This window comes from Panthera onca, chromosome Y (assembly GCF_046562875.1).
Source record: "Panthera onca isolate mPanOnc1 chromosome Y, mPanOnc1 haplotype 2, whole genome shotgun sequence".
Taxonomy (NCBI): domain Eukaryota; kingdom Metazoa; phylum Chordata; class Mammalia; order Carnivora; family Felidae; genus Panthera; species Panthera onca.
The window spans coordinates 29,337,769-29,354,084 of record NC_138358.1 but is presented as its reverse complement, the minus strand read 5'-3'; the positions used below and the strand labels follow the sequence as shown (position 1 = coordinate 29,354,084).

The 16,316-nt window shown below is 44.4% G+C and overlaps 1 protein-coding gene across 1 annotated transcript in view; it reads right to left on the bottom strand.

The window, feature by feature from the left end:
* Positions 1 to 7,045: 7,045 nt before the first annotated feature.
* LOC145714930 (polyprenol dehydrogenase-like) overlaps positions 7,046 to 16,316 on the bottom strand; it is a 203,029-nt gene continuing 193,758 nt past the window's right edge. The window contains exon 7 of the mRNA XM_081794462.1: positions 7,046 to 7,804. Within this exon, the coding sequence (XP_081650588.1) occupies positions 7,748 to 7,804 (57 nt within the window). The 3' untranslated portion in view covers positions 7,046 to 7,747. The remainder of the gene's footprint in view (positions 7,805 to 16,316) is intronic.

Below are 16,316 nucleotides of genomic sequence, written 5' to 3'. Positions count from 1 at the left end.
GTAGGCAAGAGGAGAAGAGCTTTGTACTGGGATGGACTGGGCATGAATCATGGTGGCATTAATGATTAGTTGTGTGACCCTGGGGGATGCCGGCCTTGTGTGAGGCTCAGTTTCCTGTCTTGCAACACGGCAATGATGATGATGCTAATCTTGATGGTGATGGTTGCCGTATTAGTGACGGCCATGATGGGCTTACGTTGGAAGATAGGACTGTATATGTTCCGTTGCACAGGTGAGGAGACTTAAACTCAGACAGATTAGGGAACCAGGGCGAGGTCTCTTCCTCGAGGCACTCACGACCACGTTGTAAAACACACGGTGTGTTGTACAGAGTTATTAGCATCTTTATTGGTTCATTTTTGTCCATTCGTCCAGACGGACACTGCGATGGCCATGTCCTGCTGGGTTGGACACTGAGCCAGAACCTCCCCTGGCTTGTGGGTTAGAACCAGAATGGTGCTCGGCGTGTTAGAGCACCAGATTGATCAACGCTTGCTGAATTAACTCACAAAGAGGCGGAACGAAGGAAGGGGAGAAGAGAAGGCGTGGGGGTCCTCAGGAGTCACGGAGTGGATTCTGCCGTGTGCCACCTTTGATGTCCAGGCAGATGGGCTCAGACCCTTCATTCTCGGACCCCTGTCGCCAGGTGAATGCATAAGGTGACTGTGGCCTCCTTCTGGTAGGAGAAGCCGTATCTGCAACCCGCCCAGGGGCCTCGACCTGATTCCTTACTTACCGTCATGTATCTGGCTCTTGTTTCTACAATCTTGCCTGTTCCGCTGCTCACCCGTGACCTTGTCTGTGACGTAGTGCAGGGAGGGGGCCGGGAGAGATGTTTCCTCACATCTTCTCTCAAAGGACACCTGAGGGGCGCCTGGGTGGCTCAGTCGGTTAAGCGTCCGACTTCGGCTCAGGTCGTGATCTCACAGTCTATGAGTTCGAGCCCCGCGTGGGGCTCTGGGCTGACGGCTCAGAGCCTGGAGCCTGCTTTGGATTCTGTGTCTCCCTCTCTCTCTGAGCCTCCGCCGTTCATGCTCTGTCTCTCTCTGTCTCAAAAATAAATAAACGTTAAAAAAATTTAAAAGGACCACCGAGTGGACACCAACCAGGGGACACACACAGCAAGCAGGAGAGGAGGGCCCTTCTGTCTGCCTTCAGCGTGAACAGTGTATAGCCGGTGTGGGTATTGGCCCAGCTGCCACCAGCCTGAGCCTGTCCCTTTCCCCAGCTTCCTAGGAGTTAACACCTAAATAGTCAGGCGGCTCTGGAGACCCCAGAAGTCCCGGTGTAATCTCCCGCCTGCTGTGGGGAGGTCCTGGGGTGGTTTCCATTAGCTGCTTCAAACCAGCCAGAAACGCTTCCAAAGCAAGCTTGCCCTGATAGGCCCATCCTCCCGCGCCTCCCGCAGAGGCAGCCCTCAGTGCACACAGACATGTTCTGGCCAGTATTTTTTTTTTTTATGCTCATTTATCTATTTATTTATTTATTTATTTGGAGAGAGTGCATGTGGGGGAGGGGCAGAGAGAGAGGGAGACACAGAATTGGAAGCAGGATCCAGGCTCTGAGCCATCAGCACAGAGCCCGATGCAGGGCTCGATCCCACGGACCGTGAGATCGTGACCTGAGCTGAAGTCGGAGGCTTAACTGACTGAGCCACCCAGGCGCCCCTCAGCTATGCCACTGTTTACTTGATATTTCCATCTTTGAAGACAGGATGTATACAGACGGATGGATGGATATACATACACTTATGCATAAATGTGTGCATTATGGTATAGATTATATATTTATGTAATGTAATATATACTTTCACATACATTTGTATTTATATACTGTATAACAAATTTATATAATATATAATGTATATGTGTATATTTAATATATGACGTATATATTATATGATATATACAATGCATATACAATTATATATTAATATGTATGTATTCTATATAATGTATAATGTATACAATGCATGTATTATATATAATGTATATATGATTATATAATGTATATATGATTATATATATTTATATGTGTATGTATATTATATAACATCTAATTATACATTTGTATGCATGTTTATCCCTGTATATATTCTATGATGTGTACATAACTACATATATTTGTATGTACATATAAATGTGTATATATGCAAATATATTATGTAGCATATATAATTATATATATTTATTTATATATTTATAATTATATTTATATAATATAATTATATAATTATATTTAAATATATATAAATTATATATTTAAATATAAATTTATATATAAATATATATACAGATTATATATTTATATATAATTACATAATTATATTATATTATAATTTATTTATAATTTATAATTATTTATATATTTATAATTATATTTATAATTTATATATAATTATACATTTTTTATAATTTATAAGTATAATTATATAATTATAATTATATTTATAACTAAATATATTTATAATTATATATAATTATTTGTATATTTATAATTATAACTATATCTATTTATATATAATTATATTTATATATTTATAATTATATATAATTATATATATTTATAATTATAATTATATATTTATAATTATATATAATTATATATATTTATAATTATAATTATATATTTATAATATATATTTATAATTATAATTTATAATTATAATCATATTTTGTACGTATATGTATGTGTATATATGTATATTAATGTATCTGTATTGTATATATGTATTTGTATATAATTGTGCATGTGATACTACATGTTATATATAATATAGAGATGTAAAGTATATGTTAGACAATGCATATATAAATTTATAAAGTTTACATTATATATTCTATATATAATATGCATATTCTATATCTTATGTCACGCGTAATATATGAAAATATACAATATATCTAAATAATAGCTAATATACTTATCATTTGCATTATTATATGATATTATACTTATCATGTGCAATCTCCATAAATGGAAATTGGGACAAACTTTAGGGATCTTCAGGTCCTTGGTACCAGGTATGTGGGCTCAGAGCTGGGCGACTGGCCATAGTCTGGTCCGTAGAACCAAGGTACCTTTCCACACAGGACACCCAATTCCGATTTTCTCACTTGGTCTTCTTTAAATGTGATCACGGGCCCGTGCAACCAACCACACTCTCAGTTTCTGTCTTCCCGCCCTCGTCCAGGCTAACGTGTTGAAATAGTTCTGCATAGGCAGAAATATAATAAGGCAGACGTGCACAGCACGGGCCATTTCGTTGATGAGCCACGCTTCCCGCCTGAGTTTACAAAACTACCCAGGAGACTTGCTGGGTGGCCACATCCTGCCACACAGCTGGCTCCCAGGTTTGGGGCAACACCTTGCTTGGACGATACCGAAGGACTCACAGAAAGTCAGGAAAGGAGACCCCATAGAGACCAGGCACCAAGAAACCTATTCAAGCCCAGTTCTGTGTCCTCCTGGACTTTGGAGGGTGAAGGTCTGCCCACTGATGCCCTGAGTGTGTCCCACGCACCTGCAGCACCGACATCACCTGGGAGCTTGTGAGCGATGCTGATGTTTCTGCCAAAGTGATTCACAGAGGAAAAGAAAAAATTCTTTGCCACAAAAGACACCAAGGCATCATTGTATTTTTCAGACTCTCTGGGGAAGGCTGTGGATGTGTACATGGGGATAAAGAACGGTGAAGTTTGTACCTTTGAGTTTGTGTCTCTGAGCCAGGCCCACGAGGCAGGAAGATGTGGGAGTTTTGTGAAGTCACATATTTTGCTTGGCGAGTAATATTTGATTCATGGGGCGTAGCCCCTGCTGCTGTGCAAGCACAGCCATACATTTTCTGTTTGGGACTTTATGGAGCCTGCTCCCGCTCTGGGATCGTCCATTTCATGTGTCAACTTGGTGCCCAGAGATGTGGCCAAATATGATCTGGAGGTTTCTGCGAAGGTTTTTTTTTTCATTGTTGTTGTCTGTTTTTGTTTGGTTTTGCATGAGATTAACATTTCTGTATACATATACCCATCCTGTCCGTTCTGTTTCTCTGGAGCGCCCTGACGAAGGCAAAGGCTGAGCCTCCTTAGGGTCGGGCTCAGGACAACCGAGAGAGTCATAGGTATTCGAGGTCGGGGTGTCTCTGAGAAACTGTACAACTGTCACTCTGTGTGATCAGTCCTTGCCATGGGTAGTTAGCTACCTGGAGAATCCCCACTCCGTGCCTCCCACCTGCCACCTGTGCTCCTCCCCTGCCTCTGCCTTTGTCAGTCCCTACAGACAGTCACCTGGGCTGCACGTGCACCTTCCTGGACCTGGGCTGCGGGGGGACGCCCTGCCCCCTCCACTTCCCTGCGCCACCCCGGGGGCTGGACGCTTTCTGCTCGTCCTGAGCCGAGTGCTTGGCCATCTTGTCTCCGTCAGGAAAGCACCTCCGGCCCCTGGATCCCAGGAAGAGCCTTCGACGGGGTTCAAAACACCTTGGATTGAATTTTGACTACGATTGCAAACTTAAGCATCCATTCGTGGGGAATTCTCTTCTCCAAAATTAAAGCACACACACAGACACACACATATGAGACCAGAAGAAATCCTGGCACGATTCACGAGCCCACGCAGGTAGGGAAAAAATACATAGAGCTGGAATAAAACGTGTTTCTCACAACTCAGGTGGATGTGGGCAGGTGGCCGGAGGTAAAGGAAGAGAAGGGGTACGTTCAAAATGCTTCTGAAGGCAAGAATCTACCTCTTTGGGGGATTTGCAAGCATAAGTGACTATTATATATATATAATATACAATGTATTTATTATGGATTTATATATGTATATATTTATTTTAATATTTATTATATGCATAATCATACATATAATTACATATGATAAATGGATTTATTATATACAATTATTATATATAACATTATATAAGTATATAATAAATAGATTTGTTATATATAATTATAATATAATGTTAAATAAGTATTATAGAGGTATTATAGAAGTATATAATAGATTTATTATATATAAATATAATATAATGTTATATATAATAATTACATATAATAAATGTATTTATTATATACTTATATATCATATTATATACATGATATCTATTTTAAGATTTGTTTATTATATGCATAATCATACATATAATTATATTTATACACATATAAATATATAATCATACATATAATTATATGTATATATAATGTATATTATAAAATATATAATGTATATATATAATAAAAATATATAAATATACATATAATTAAATATTTTATATATAAAATATATAAAATATTTATACATATAAAATATAAATAATAAAAATATAAAAAATATTAAAAATATAAAATTTATATATATAAAATAAAATAGAATATATATAAAATAAAATATATATAAAATATTTATATATATAAAATATATAATATATAAAAAATATATAAAATATATAAAATATTTATATATCTAAAATATATAATATATATTTTATATATATAATTATATGTATGTATAATTATATATACAATAAATTATATATAATTTATTATATGCATAATCATACATATAATATATACATATAAAATATATACATATAGAATTATATATAATTACATACATATTATATATAACTATAGTTATATAGTTAGATAGATTTATTATATATAATTATAAATGTAATAATGTAACGTAATACATTACATTGTAATACATTACCATGTAAATGTAATAAATGTAATAATGTTATATATAATTATATATAATAAATAAATGGATTTATTATCATGTATTATGTATTATATAATATAGGTGATATATATTTAAGATTTGTTTATTAAGTGCATAATCATACATATAATTATATATAACACATTTATTACATATAATTGTACATATATAATTATATACTATTATATATGTGATATATATTTACTTTACTATGCATTTATTACATACGATAATGTATAATATATAGTAAATATATCATAAATATCATGATATGTATAACAACATGTATCATAAGTAAATAAGAAAGCATTTGACATAATGAGAAAAGAAAGTCCTCACTGCCGCTATGTTTGACCAAAAGAGAACAAACTTTCTGAGGGCACCTGTCCGGGGGAGATATTCCCAACTACGTTGTGGTGGGTTATCTGTGTTTAGCAGTTTGTAAAGGACGTAGGGGTGTGTGCGTGTGTGTGTGCGTGTGTGTGTGTGTCTGGGCCGAGGACCCTGACGTGTGCACATGCATACGTGTGTCCTTTACCCACATGAGCACACGTGTGAGCGGAGGGCTCCAGGCTGAGGCAGGTGCATGCGTACGAGGCCCGCCGTCGTGGGGACACCATTGGAGGCGCGAGAGCTCAGACGCGCTCCGGTTCCCCAAACACGTCACCGCGCCGTCCAGACTTTGGTTTCCCAGCCTGAGCGCCGAGGTCCCCGCAGAGCCTTCCGGGTCAGACCAGCTGCCTGCACGCGTCACGCGTCTTCCTGATGCAGAGAGGTCCCTGCTCGGCTGCGAGGGGGGGTCGGACGTGAGCAGCAGCCCGGTCCCCACCGCTCATCCCAGGTTGCACGCGTGTCCGGGGCCCCCTTCCCGCGCTCGCCAGGCCCGTCCAGGTTTGAAGAAGGGAAACTCGAAGGTGCACGGAGGTCCCGTCTGGACGACAGTCTGCGTCAGATGAGCTTTCGAACGAGTCTGTCTTTGCCTCTGGAGAGGGTGTGGGGCGGCCACATGCCTCCTGTTGTCCAGGGTTCCTGACAACCGTTGGTGCAAAGATGTTTCACAGCGAACAAAAACTCCGGGTGAGTTTCCTGCATCAGGTGCACACATACAAACAGACCTCATCCCTAATTGTGAGGGTGCCTTGGTTTCCTGTATCATGTCCCCTGGGACATGCACGGACCTCAGGGTGAAACATCCACGTGGGAGACCCCTTTGAGGACAAGAAGAATGCCACCAGTTTGTTTGTTTTTTTTTTGGAAAGTGCTTTTTATTCTTTATATGGCCTCTGCCTGTCAATGCACAGAGGATATGGAGATTCGAATACAGAGCCTGCCATGTGACCACCTGCTGTGTCCGAGGGGGCTGAGGACAGCCCTGCGGGGGTCTGGTCGGGGACACAGTGTGTGACGTTAGCACAGCCAACCCCTAGGGGACTTCTGCTGTGATGTGGTGTAATGACCAAGCCCTAGACTCTGAGTTCTCGGGGGAAATCTGGGACGCAGACACCAGGGCTGTGAGAGCCAGGGCCACTTGCAGGGAGAAGCTGACAACAATTCCGGGCAAAGCAGTTTCCTGCCTGGAAGGAAGGTCCTTCCGATTCCACAATTCTGAGCCGTGTGGGTTTTCCGACAGCTCACGAGCATGTTGTGAATACCAGTTATGTCTTCTGCCCGCCTCTGACGCTGTCTGTACGCGTATCCAAGCCCTTGCACATGAGGTCATGCGTAATATATGAAAATATACGATATATGTAAATAATAGCTAATATACTTATCGTGTGCCTCGATGTTGTTGTTAAAAAAAAAAATGGCCATAAAAGCATCTTCCTGGCCAGGGCTCTGGTGGAGATGGAGGGAGTCGATGCACACGTTTTATGTGATCTCTGATTCATTGATGGTGCATGGCGAGCACACAGAGGCCACGGGCACACTCACCTGCACTCAGCCCACGCTTACCAGGTTCTCCGGGTCTCCTTGAGCACAGAGGGCACGGGGATTGTTCTGTGCGGGTTTGGTTCGCGCCAGCTCATGTCCAAGGCGTTAGACGGGATCTTCCCTCAAGTGAAAGGAGCATCTTGAGTTTCTGAAATCATAAAAAAGACCCATATCAGCCCAGTCATGGGTGCCCAGGTTCTTGAAATACCCTGCCTGGTACGGGTGTCTTTCCCAAACAAATGTGACGTGTCTTTTTTTTTTTTTTTTGGTAGCATATGACATTTGAGGGGATTGTAGATCCTTAAAAAGGCTTTGAATTCTAAATATTAATGTGGGAGGATGTTCCCCCTTCTTTAAGGGGCACTAATCTACAGAGAAAAGTACTGAACCAATGAAAATCAGCCAATTCTGGTTTTGTCCCTTGGAGAGGAAAATGCAAATTATGTGGTCATAGTCTGAAAAAATCCTATTAAGGGTACTTTGTTCCTGTTCCTTGGCTTGAGAGATGTGAGGGCACAGATACGTTCTCTGCACCCTGATTTTAGCAAGGCATTTGCAAATCATAATCTGTTTTGCCTTCGGTTTTTGATGGTTTTATTTTATTTTATTTTATTTTATTTTTGAAGTGCGGATTAAGAATGGAACCCTCTTTCCATGTTCTGAGTGCTCCTGATGCAAATAGTCAACCGTGACAAAAATTGCTTGATTTAGGGGATAAACGGTTTCACTGCAAGATTCCCTAGAGCGGTTCCCTGTACAGAGCATGACTGGAACACTGCAGAATTACTGAGTGAAAAGCCATGGTCTGAGTGGACTGTATTTGAAATTATTGCCACGGTATTTGGGGGACAAAGAGCTCATTCCCCTATGGTCTTCCCCATGGAATTCTTTTTTCTAATTTATTTTTAATGTTTATTTATTTTTGACAGGGACAGGGACAGAGTGTGAGCAGGGGAGAGGCAGAGAGAGAGGGAGACACAGAATGGGAAGCAGGCTCCAGGCTCCGAGCTGTCAGCACAGAGCCCCATGTGGGGCTGGGACCCACGAACCGTGAGATCGTGACTTGAGCCGAAGTCGGATGTTTAACCGACTGAGCCAGTCGGTGCCCCAACCTGTGGAATTCTTTTTTTTTTTTTTTTAATGTTTTTATTTATTTTTGAAGGGGAGAGAGAGACAGAGCATGAGCGGGGGAGGAACAGAGAGAGAGGGAGACCCAGAATCCAAAGCAGGATGCAGGCTCTGAGCTGTCAGCACAGAGCCTGATGCGGGGCTCGGACCCACCAACTGTGAGATCATGACCTGAGCCGAAGTTGGACGCTTAACCGACTGAGCCCCCCAGGCGCCCCCCTGTGGAATTCTTAATAACGATTTTCCCCCCATCACTACCGGGCAAATCCAAAAGCACTCTGCCATTTCTTATGTCCGAGATGAAATGAAACCAGACCAGCTGGACCCTTCTGTTATTTTCATTCCCCGTAAACCCTTGGAGAGTTTTCTTTATTTTATCTGGTTTGACACATCTGCCCGTGTCTAGGATCGGGTCTGTTTTACGTTTTCAGTGAGACCTCCGACGTCACCATTTTTTCCCCCCACGATTCCTTCGGCTGACAACGTTTGTCTTCTGTCATTTCTATCATTATTTCTTCTGCTCCATCAATGGGAGGGCAGGAAGGACTGAGTGGGTTCAGAGACCCAGGGGAAGGTTGGTGTGCCTGACGTGGGGAGGGCAGGTGGGATGGGAGGGAGAAATGGAGAGGTTGAGGCATGAGAGCACGTGGTCTTGGGGGAGGTGCTGGGGTGCCAGGCGGTCGTCGACAGCCCGTGGCATGTGAGTGGCTCTGGATGGATGGTGTCATGGCGGCTGCCTCTGCACCAATGCTTGGAGAACGATAGGAAAGGGCAAGGGAGAGCATGTAGTCGAGTGTGACCATGGTCCAAGATGGTGGTGGTGTTTGGGTCCTGGCTGGTGGCCGCCATGATGGAGAAAATGGGGCAGACTGGAAGTACGTGCCTTGGAGAGAATGGACAAAGCCTGAAAGTGTTCCGAATGTGGGGGAGAAGGGGATGGAAGAGTCAGGCATGCGCTCGGGATTCTGGTTTGAGCATGTGGATGATGCTGTTTATAACAACGGGGGAGGCTGAGTACATGGAGTGAATTGTGTCCCCCAGAGTTCACATGGGGAAGCCCTCCTCCCCCAGTGGGATGAGGTTCAGAGGTGGGGTCTTTGGGAGGTGATTAGGGTCAGACGAGGGTGCGTTTACTGTCCTTGTAAGAAGAGATGAACGCATTCCTTCTGCCATGTGAAAATGCACAAGATGACGGTCATGTCCAAGCCAGGAAGACAATCCTCCCCAGAATCTGACTGTGCTGACACCGGGGTCTCACCCTTGCAGCCTCCAGAGCAGCAAGAAAATAAATTTGTGCTTAAGCCATCCCTCCCCACACCCCCCATCTACGGTATGCTGTTACTGCAGCCTGAGCTAACATACCAAACGTGATGGACTTCTGCCTTTCTTTTAAGGAGCTCCTCTTTGTTTCTGCAGAAGCTTCCTTTGTCATCAATAATATTGGTCATGCAGGACTTACAGTGAACTCCTCAAGCATTCAGGCCACCTTTTGTCCAATTAAGTCCATCTAAACCTATTAAAATAATTGTGTTGGTGTGTTGGCAACCAGAAGGTCCTTGCTTCTCGTATGATAACCAGACTCGGGTGAGGACAAGACCTAGGACAGACGTGAATGGACAGGACGATGATTCGTCACCAGCAGACCCAGCTGGAGGGGACGTGGGAGATTTACCGAATATGCCTGATTGCCATAGGGATTCCTTCTCAATCACCTACACAGTAGTTGTCATATTTGAACATCAAAGAGTCAGCCGCCGGGATCCAATTGGCTCCCCAAGAAGTTGCACTTGCTTTGTGGATGGGAGGTGTTGGGAAATCTTCCCACTATCCCTCTACTCTGAAATATTCTTGCCCCAAGACAGAGATAGAGAATCTCAGTGGGGCCGGACCCTAAATCATTTTCTCCAGCTCTGTGACATTTATTCATGGTAAGGGATGGTTGAAATAATTATCTGTGGGCACTAACCTGTCGTCTTGCCATGTTGACTATTTATACTGGTCCATGCTGGGTGATTCAGAGCAATTTTCATGTTGGGTGTTACACTCACTGGCTATTTGGTCAAAATTCCCTTGAGAGGAGGAAATCATGTTTGATATCCAAATCCATTGTTAAGACACAGATTTGTTTCCAACAACTGCCATGACAAAATACCCATGGGGGTCTTTGAGCAGGAGAAATGTATTCGCTCAGTTCTGGAGGCTAGAAATCCGAGGTCGAGCTGTCAGCAGGGAGGGTTCCGTATGGATTCCCTGAAGAACAATCTGTTTCGGGACTCAGTGGTTTCCCAGGAATCTTTGGCCACTCTCGGCTTGTGGATGTATCTCTTCAACCTCCGCCTTGTGTCTTCACATGGTCTTCTAATAAGGACACTAGTCCTATTGGATCCAACCTTGTAGGATATCATCCTGACTAATTACGTGCACAAAGATCCTATTTCCAAATAACACCCTCTTTCGAGGCTCTGAGTGCATGTGAATTTTGAGGGGACACTCTACAACCCGGTGTCATGCCCTTGGCTAACATGTCCTCCTTTCCCTGTTTTCTCTCCATATGGGATCTTTCTGGTTCCTGCCAAAGTGGAAACAGACGTGTAGTGTGGGCGTCAGGAAGAAATAACACATCCTTGTTTCCTTTCTCCCGGCTGGGCCACTGACTTGGAAAGTTCTACCCTGATTAGCTCTGGTGAGTTTCTACCCTACAGTTCCTGGGAAATGGGCAGTTAGAAGGGTACAGAGCCCAGGTATAAAATGCTCAGCTGCCTCATCCTTCAGTGGAGACCCCATGCAATGGACGTCTGGTCACCCTCCTCCACCTCAGCTCTGCCAATCCTGAGCTGATGTATTAGTTAGCTATTTCTGTGTAACAAAAGTCCTCCCAAACTTAGCAGCTTAGAACAATACAGATGTATTATTTCACAGTGGCGGTGGATCAGGATTCTAGGCATGAGTCAGCTGGGTCCTTTTCTTAGGGTCTCAACAAAATGCAATAAAGAATCGGCCGGGGCTGTGTTCTCATCTGAAGATTGAATTTCTCTTCCAGTTCATTCTTGTTGTTGGTGAAATTCACCTTCTCCTAAGGGGATCCTCTGATTACGTCAGGCCCACCGCGGATAATCTCCCTCTGATGCAGTCAAAGTTACCTGATTAGTAGCATTGTCCCAAGAGTGACATCCACCATGCTCACGGGTCCAGGTCATACTCCAGGGAAGGGGATTATACAGGGTGTGTGCACCAGGGGATGGAAATCTGGAGACCACCTCAGAACCCTGCGTACCATAGCTCCTTCCCATCCCGTCTGTGCCTCCGAGGTTGCAGGGTGCCTTCCAGAGAGGTCACCTGATGTCTGGCAGGTGCCTTGCCAAACGCCTGGGGTGTCCACATCTACTGAGAAGGGTCCCCTCCCTGCTCTGTAAAGGACGTTGATGGGCTCAAGGTGCAGGCAGCATTGCACAAACCAATTGCATTTTCCTGAAATTGGATCTCTCTGCTTTTTAAGAGGCACATATAAGCCTTGTTTTCAAGGAGGAAGTGTTCTTAAAATATCCCTTAAAACACCCCACAAATACGTGCGGGGCTTAAGAAAGCACATTCCCTCCTGTGACCCTGTCTGGGCTGTCTGAGACATTTTTCTCCTTGCTTGACCACCTGCCCGGTCTGGCCTCTTTGCCCAGAACATTCTCTTCCAAATGAGGCCACTATCCTTAATTCTCCCAAGATAAAAGAGTGATAATCAGTCCCCTTGTGTGATGGACACATCAGAAGCCTGAATCTCCTCACCACAGCTTTGCACACTGTATGTGCCTGAGCATCAGATAGCCCCGTGCCCTTGTCTCCAGCCATGTGGCCAGGCTCAAAGGGGCTGGGACAGCAGATGGGGTTCACTCAGGGCTGCCTTGTCTAGGGAGGGATTGGGATTGTACCCCCAGGGACAAAGGGGTACATTACTGAGGGATTTGTAGTTTTATAGGACCTCCCTGATTCCTTGTAACTGAGGTAAGACATCATGTCCAGAACTTTCCATCCCCAGAAACTGAAGCTAGGTCCCCACGAAACACTGAAGCCTGTCCCCAGCAGCATATACTTCCAAGTCTATAGATGTGACTCCTGTAGGGACGCCGTAGACGTGGGATCACACAGGATTCGTCCTTCTGTGTCTGGTTTATGTCACTCACCACGATGTCCCCAGAGTCCATTCGCATGATCGCAGGTACAGAACGTCCATGCTTCTCAGGGCTGAGCCATATTCCGCTGTGTGCCTGGACCACATTCGTTCATCCGCTCATCTGTTGATGGACCCATGGGTTGCGTCCAGCGGTGGACAAAGGTTCCCATCTGTCTACATCCCTGGTACCCTTGTTATTTTCCGTTCTTTTCTTGGTTGGTTTGGATGTCAGCCACCCTGATGGGTGTGCCGAATCCCATCTTATTCCTCATCGAAACTTTTTTCCTCCCTGCCTCCAATCTGCACTGATGGCTCCCAGGACGAGGACAGGATGTGTGATTTATCAGCATTGGTTTTGTTGTCTGGCTGTGCCCAGGGGACCTGAGTTCTGAGGGTTTGGGGCAATGGCCAGTGCCCCCTGGCGGCCCCACGTGCTCCCCACACTTCCCAGCATGCCTTGCAGGGAAATGTCTCCACACTAAGATCCCGGGGTTTCAATACAACCTGGGCCCCCCCTGACCCATTCAGGGGGACAATAGCGAGCATTTGGACCCCTTTGAGGATTTGAAAGTGGTGTCTTCACCTGATGAGACCCAGCGGTGGGCAAACAATGCTGGTGAGTTCACGCTGAAATTCTCCCAAAGCCAACAAGGCCGGCATTGGATGCCCTGTCTGGCTGCCACCTGATTTTGCTGAGAAGGTTAATTATTTTCATGCTCTTTGTAAAGCAGAACAAATTACAGTGAATTTGAGAGCCAGGGGTGGTAACCTTAGGTTGGGGTAGGGTTCGTGGAGAGCAGTTACGGAGCCAGGATGGGATCACCCGAAATGAGAACACCCACCCAATTTTTGCACTGGCTTCTTCCATGACCCGTATGGCAGGACAGTAAATCTGACTCAGTAAATGGACTCAGTCCCCAGTGGACTCACACCCAGGGTCATCACAGGAAGGCACAGTGCATGGCATGTTGTGGGGTTTTATACTGAGTTACAAACTACGCTGGGGAAGGAACTGCGAATGATCTCACAAAATTAATTCTGGTTATGTCAAAATCAGATCTTTCATAAAATGTGCCAGCTTGAATGGTGGCAAACTGATTCTTTCATCCACCTGTGCCTGTATTTTTAAAGTATATAAATTGAGGGGCACCTGGGTGGCTCAGTCGGCTGAGCATTCGACTTCGGCTCAGGTCATGATCTCATGGTTTGTGGGTTTGAGCCCTGCATCGGGCTCTGTGCTGATGGCTCGGAGCCTGGAGCCTGCTTCCGATTCTGTCTCCCTCTCTCTCCCCCCTTCCTCACTCGTGCTCCTCTCTCTCTTTCAAAAATAAACATTAAAAAATTTTTAAAAATAAGAAAATGTATCAAGTGACTTATTTTTTTTTATATACACTTCCCTCCTTATCATTGGTCCTATCTTGAGACTGGCCTCAAATGCACAATCGCACATCTTTGAGCTCAGTTTTTTGGCAGAATGGCTTCCTGTTTCGCAAACAATATCACACCCGTTGCACATTCGCAACATTGGCAGGCAATGCCGGGCTCGTTTGGTTAATGTGAGGAAACCGAACGGAGCCTCCGTCATACCCGGGAATTTTGTGCGTGGATTTAATCACCCGGACACAATGCCCAATCGCTGCTGTTAGACCCACGTGTTCACAGACTTTCCAAGGCCATGCGACGAAAGGCGACACAAGCACAGAGAGCCCACAAACTTTGGAAACAGAGAATCTCATGCTCGAGGCTCGGGGAGCCTCTCGGAGAGGCTAGGTTTGCCTCAAGAGGGCTGAGCATTATGTAGCCGACAAGGAGAGTGGGGCTCAGCCATCGGGAGCAGGGATGTGAAGGTTCCTGCAGAGAACCCACGAGACCCCACCGATCGAGCAACCCGAGAGTCCCTCTCGTTCTCCTGGGGAGCCAGAAACCACACACTCATACGATCACGGTCAACGCCGAGGGAATGTGTTTGCATCCTTAAGACAAACTGCTTGACTTTTACCCATAAACCAGAATGAAGAACCTTTATCCTAAAGCAAATACTCAATCGATTTCAGGCAGTGCCTGTATTTTTCTTTAACGTAGTCAGCAGGCCCCGAGTACGTGCCCTGTAGGATCAGAAAGGGGCTTCCGAAATATTTCCTCCTGCTCCCTATCTGTCTTTCCTGCGGTGATCATTCCCTTGGCTGTGCAATGTTTTTAGTTCGATGTAACATTTAAAAATCTTTAGTTATTATTTCTTTTCGAGAGAGACAGATGGGCTGAAAGAGAGGGAGGCAGAATCCTAGGCAGGCTCGGAACGTCCACACAGAGCCAGACATGGGGCTCGAACCCAGGACCATGAGATCATGAGCTGAGCGTCCGACTTTGGCTCAGGTCCTGATCTCACAGTTCATGGGTTCAAGCCCCGCGTCGGGCTCTGTGCTGATGGCTCAGAGCCTGGAACCTGCTTCAGATTCTGTGTCTCCCTTTGTCTCTGCCCCTCCCCTGCTCAGGCTTTCTGTTTCTCAAAAATAAATAGACATTTAAAAAAAAATCTTGAGGGGTGCCTGGGTGGCTCAGTCAGTTGAGCATCCGACTTCGGCTCAGGTCATGATCTCGAGGTTCGTGAGTTCGAGCCCCACGTCGGGCTCTGGCTGACTGCTCAGAGCCTGGAGCCTGCTTCTGATTCTGTGTCTCCCCCTCTCTCTGCGCCTCCCCTGCTCACGCTCTGTCTCTCTCTCTGTCAAAAATAGATAAATATTAAAAAAATTTTTTTAAAAATAAAAAAATTAAAAAAAATTAAAAAAAAATCTTGAAAGACAACCACTTCTCTCTCATTAATTCAGCTTCTAAAACTGTTTACCCAGATAATTTCCTTCATCCCTCCCGTGTGGATTGCTAAAGAGTCAGCATTTAAGTGGTACTTCGGGCGTGACAAGTAGAGACAAGAGGGGTGGGGTCCTCATGTCAGGAGGCCGGATGCAGACGTGTAAACCGTGAGCCTCCATGCGTCCCTGCTAATGGCAGACAAACCGATCGAACGTGCACAGTTACAAACACTTGGACGGGTGCCCAAGGTTGCCCGGGGTTGAGGGCAAGGGACCCGAGGAGGGAGGGATAGGCGCAGCCCAGTGGGATTTTAAACAAATACTTGATTTTATTTTTTTACTTTTATTTAAACTTTTTTAATGTTTAGTTATTCTTGAGGTGCAGGGAAGAGGGGCAGAGAGAGAGGGAGACACAGAATCCGAAGCAGGCTCCAGGTTCCGAGCTGTCAGCACAGAGCACAACACGGGGCTCGAACCCATGAACTGTGAGATCACGACCTGAGCCAAAGTCAGATGCTTACCCGAGTGACCCCCAGGCACCTTGTAATGTATCAATATCGGCT